The sequence below is a fragment of the Brassica oleracea genome, chromosome C5, assembly GCF_000695525.1.
Source record: "Brassica oleracea var. oleracea cultivar TO1000 chromosome C5, BOL, whole genome shotgun sequence".
NCBI lineage: Eukaryota > Viridiplantae > Streptophyta > Magnoliopsida > Brassicales > Brassicaceae > Brassica > Brassica oleracea.
In genome coordinates, this window is record NC_027752.1 from 5,339,192 (window position 1) to 5,343,978 (window position 4,787).

A 4,787-nucleotide genomic window follows, 5' to 3' on the forward strand; every position below is an offset into this window, starting at 1 on the left:
AAAAAATGTTAAAATTATACACAGTCAAATACACATAAATATGGCCGAGGGTTATATTGCGGTTTGACTGGCACTTGGAGGGTTGACCCGTGGGTTTTTGAGTTCGCGGATTAATTTGCAAAAAAAAACCCCATTGAGGGTTTTTTTGCAGAAAACCCTAGATATTTTCGTCTTGGACATGCATGAATGTGAAAAACATTTGATCGTCAAAATATCTCATTTTATATGTGCTGAATAATTAAAATCAGTTAACTGTTAAAATATCTTAACATACTCGACATTTCCTTTTCTGTGTCCACGAGACTCACGAAGATTAGATAAAACTTAAACCAAATCAGTAGGTAATGGTGATGATCAAATATAAAGAACTGAAGGTTTGAAGTTTTCTTGTTCTTCTGTGTTTACCAAATAAATAATTTTATCCATAATTGAGAAAACATATATCCACAACAACCATCGTGTATATCGGAGAAGCGTTAATACAGCCACTACGCGATCTAACATGTTCATAACAGATGGTCGTTGACATCCTGGATCACGTATAATAACAGACAATAATAGTAACTGAAAATTCAAAATTGCTAAGGATATGGGTTTATTATTTATTAAATTGTTTATCTGACTTATTACAACTCATGAATGGAGGATTATTGCACGGATTAAAAAAACATTACTATAAAACAAAGAAAAACGGACAAAAAAAACAAAAAACTAAACGAAAAACCCAACAGCTTTTAATTTTAAAATTATTTGTAAAGGTTCAAAACTAATTAATCTTATGATATTTGTAAACTAAAGATAATAATATCATTACACGATCTACATGCCTTTTGCGTCACCGTCCAATATCCATATAGAGCACCACCATTGTCTGTCATCACCACCAAACCTCTTTATTCAATTGCTTTGTTCTTGTCTTAAACATTTCGAGTTTCGCGTGCGAAGAAAACTCCTCCACACGACCAAAGATTACAACTTTCAGTACGATTCGAGAATCTCTTTAAAACCCACCTGTTATTTTATTGAATCTCGTGTAAGACAAGGAAGGGTTTTTGCTCCTGGTGCTTTGATGGGTGCGAGTCACTCTGGTCTTCACAAGGATTTGTCTTCATCTTCGTCGTCGTTTTGTTTAGGGGATCTCCCGGAAGATTGCGTGGCTCTGATCGTTGAGAATTTGGACCCCGTCGAGATCTGTAGACTCTCGAAGCTCAACAGGGCTTTCCGGGGAGCTTCATGGGCCGATTTCGTCTGGGAATCGAAGCTTCCTCCGAACTACGAGGCCTTTCTCGAGAGAATCCTTGGTGGTGGGTTCCCGGAAAATCTCCAGAAAAGAGATTTATACGCTTGTCTCTGCAGGGTTAACTCATTCGATCACGGCACCAAGGTTCGTGTCTCTCTCTCTGTATTCCCTCCCCTGTTTTGCCGAAAAAGTTTTTTGTAATTTAAACGAAAGTGTATTTGATTGTGTGCAGAAGGTATGGATTGATAAACGAAGCGGTGGTGTTTGTCTAAGCATCTCAGCTAAGGGCTTATCAATCACAGGGATTGATGATCGTCGATACTGGAGTCATATCCCCACTGATGAATCTCGGTGAGACTTCCTTACATTATCTCTTGTGGTTGCTAAGATTTTAAAGTATAAACCTTTTTAATTGATTCTTCTTCTTGCAGGTTTGCTTCCGTGGCTTACCTTCAACAAACCTGGTGGTTTGAAGTCGACGGTGAGATTGATTTCCCGTTCCCGGTAGGAACCTACAGTATCTTCTTCAGGCTGCAGCTAGGTCAGTCTGGCAAGTGGTTTGGTCGACGGGTCTGTAACACCGAACAAGTCCACGGTTGGGACATTAAACCGGTTCGGTTTCAGCTCTGGACTGAAGACGGTCAATACTCCTCGTCTCAATGTATGTTAACCGAGCGGGGAAGGTGGAACCACTACCACGGGGGAGATTTTGTAGTCCGGGAATCAAGAAGCTCATCGACGAAGATAAAGTTTTCGATGACGCAGATTGACTGTACACATACCAAAGGCGGATTGTCACTAGACTCTGTGATTGTATACCCGAGCTCGTGTAAAGACCGGTTTTAATGCTTCAACCGGAGTCCGGTTTAATCAGAGGTCAAAGACTCAAAGCGGGGTTTTTTTTATGCGGTCTTTAGCCTTTTGTAGACGTAGTAACTACCATACTTTTTTTTTTTTTTTTAATAGGCTTTCATATTTAAATTCATAAGTAATACATGTATGAGATTTTCACTCATAAGTTTGATAAAGTATGCAACAACAAAAAGAGAAACATATCCCTAACAGACGATTCAAAATTGAATTGTAAAGAGCAAGTTAAAGAACATGATAACATTAGTGATAGTAGTTCCCTCGGCTGCGACGACCTCGTTTACCCCTTCCTCTAACAGTTTTCCATTCCATATCTTGAACTTTTTGAGTCGGTTTTATTGGTCTTCCTCCTCTAGTTGTGTTATAACCAGATGTTTCTCCAACCAATAACATACCTTCCTCATTTCTGTTTTGAGAGTGAGGTGAATCTTGGTTAAAACTCCCCAAAATGTTGCTCCGTTTCATAAGTGTGAGAGGCTTCTCTAATGTGTACGGGAGATGAAGTTTCCTCCATAATTTGTAACGCAGATGGCGCAACGACAATGACTGCTAACGATGGTAAAGTAGTATCAGACTTAGAACGAGGAATAAAATGTACCTCGTGCACATTGGAGGAAGGTCCATCAGTGGGGTCCTCAGAATTACTAGTAGGCGAAGACCTTTTTGGAGTCTCAGGTGATTGGTGTGTGGAAGTAGAGCTTGGGTTTTGATCGAAGTTGGTAGCCGGGGTAGCAGGGGATTGTTGCAACAGCTTAACTATATCCACCATTGGGATCTCTTCATTAGGTTTCTGAGTATCTTTTGTGACATGAGCTGTTCCAAGAGTCTTAGCAGGTAGTAGACACCTCTTTTCCTTATGCCCAAGAGCTCCACATTTTTCACAAGCACTAGGAATCCAAGAATACTCCACTTCCACCAAGTAGATGTTGCCTTGCTTGTCATCAAGCGCAATTAGCTTTGGGAATGGTTTATCTAACTCAATCTCCACTAAAATTTTAGCTTCCCCCATACTTGTTGGATCTAAACGAGGCCTATGAGTAAGCATTGGCTCTCCCAAACCTGATGCTATATGACTGATACCCAATCTTGAGTAGCAAGAATCTGGGATATTCTTAAGGGTGACCCAGACTGGGAGAGTTGAAATCTCAGGGATTTTAAGCGAGTCTACCGGACTTCAAGGGGCAACAAATAGGAGACAATCATCAACATGCCACACACCCCGCTGAATAACCCATTTCTGAGTATTTTCATGAGGAATATGGAACAAATACGACGACTCTCCCAATTTCCGGCAAGATATCTTACATTCCCTTTCCCACAATCTATTCAAGACAGCATGAATAAGACCTCCAGGCGGTTTAGTGCATCTATGGAACTGTCCTACAATGTATTCTTCCTTATTCTCAGGTCCTAGTCTAAGGACGTTAGAAGGAATTGTCACCTGAGGAGTTCCATCTAGTCGATACGTCGGTTCAGCAGCTCGGAAAAGATTTCTAGATGATTGATTCATTCGGGCTGCCCATGGAAACCAGAGGGAACCGTCTTCCTTGAGCACAGGAGGTGGCAATTTTTCCATAGGTAATTGGGAGGTTGTTTGGACCGGATACACCAATTTTTCCTTCGTATGCTTGTGACCCTTGACAATAGACTCATTTATTGTAGGCCAGAAACAAGCTATTTGGCTTTTTACAACTTCTGTGAATCCAAGTTTAGGAGTAGCAGGTTCTGGAGGTGTTGGAGGTGGGGTGAATCGGAGTGGTTTCGACCACGCTCCCATAGTTGGAACAAATATTGTTTCTGTGTCCGGTTCATCTTCCTGGTCGCCCTTTTCAGAAGCTTCAGTAAGACCTGAGGTGACCAACTGGTTTGTTTCCTGATGAACAACTGCTCGTTCATCGGTGAGAGGCGCTGAGGTATATTCATCAGTTGGTTGAATCTGACTAGTTACAGGAACTGGTGGATGAGGGTCGGTTGATGCAGGTGCATGAGGAGAGGAAACGGTTTCAGAAGTAGGAGGAGTGTCCCCTGTTTCTTGTTCCGTTGAAGTGTCAATAATTTCAGGAGGAGGAGCAGCGAAAGAAGTGGGAACCCCAATTTCTTTTTGTTGAACCGACATTATTGGTGGAGTGACAGCTTTTGACCATCGACCAAGATATGGCCATCGAGGATCCGGTGGTTGCGGGTCGGATTGCTCACCCATAATGACGCCGGAAGTCTTAGGACAAGCTTCAGTATTCTCCGGATCGTTTCTGTCAGGGCCCATGGGAGAGAGACAGTAACTACCATACTTGTTATTAGCCTTTAGAGAAATAATTGTGTCTCATCCTCTCCCTAGTACTCTTGTTGATTTTCAGTAGATTGTTTAGTGGCATTGTCAAAACAAAACAGTATGGTCTCGTGTTAGACCTCTCTGCAAGCAAATGGGATTGCACATAATGTAAACTAAGGAAGAATATGTTGAGAATGTGTTGTCTGTATTCATCTAGTAAGCTTTACATATGTACTCAGAAACATAACAAGAGAATCTCAACATACAAGATCTCGTCTCATACCATATCTACTCCGTACTTATCTCATAATACATTTGACTTATACCCCCAAGTAACGTTATCTACAAACCCATAACCGCTACAACATTGAACCAAACCATACTGGCCTCTAACACTTCCCTCGAGTT

The 4,787-nt window shown here is 41.3% G+C and overlaps 2 protein-coding genes across 3 annotated transcripts; one reads left to right on the forward strand and one right to left on the reverse strand.

The window, feature by feature from the left end:
• Positions 1-846: 846 nt before the first annotated feature.
• Positions 847-2,220, forward strand: LOC106293277 (F-box protein PP2-A12). 2 transcript variants are annotated; one of them, XM_013728931.1, is made up of 3 exons: positions 847-1,384; positions 1,476-1,591; positions 1,672-2,220. In XM_013728931.1, the coding sequence occupies exons 1-3, from the start codon at positions 1,070-1,072 to the stop codon at positions 2,084-2,086; spliced, it is 846 nt and encodes a 281-aa protein (XP_013584385.1). In that variant the 5' UTR covers positions 847-1,069; the 3' UTR covers positions 2,087-2,220. The 2 variants fall into 2 exon arrangements, with proteins under 2 accessions (XP_013584385.1, XP_013584384.1); XM_013728930.1 differs by having other exon boundaries at positions 1,473-1,591; positions 1,672-2,213.
• A 323-nt stretch (positions 2,221-2,543) lies between these two features.
• LOC106344336 lies at positions 2,544-4,373 on the reverse strand. The gene is made up of 2 exons (XM_013783735.1): positions 3,382-4,373; positions 2,544-3,282 (listed from the first exon to the last, which is right to left on the reverse strand). The coding sequence occupies exons 1-2, from the start codon at positions 4,371-4,373 to the stop codon at positions 2,544-2,546; spliced, it is 1,731 nt and encodes a 576-aa protein (XP_013639189.1).
• Between the last annotated feature and the right edge of the window lie 414 nt (positions 4,374-4,787).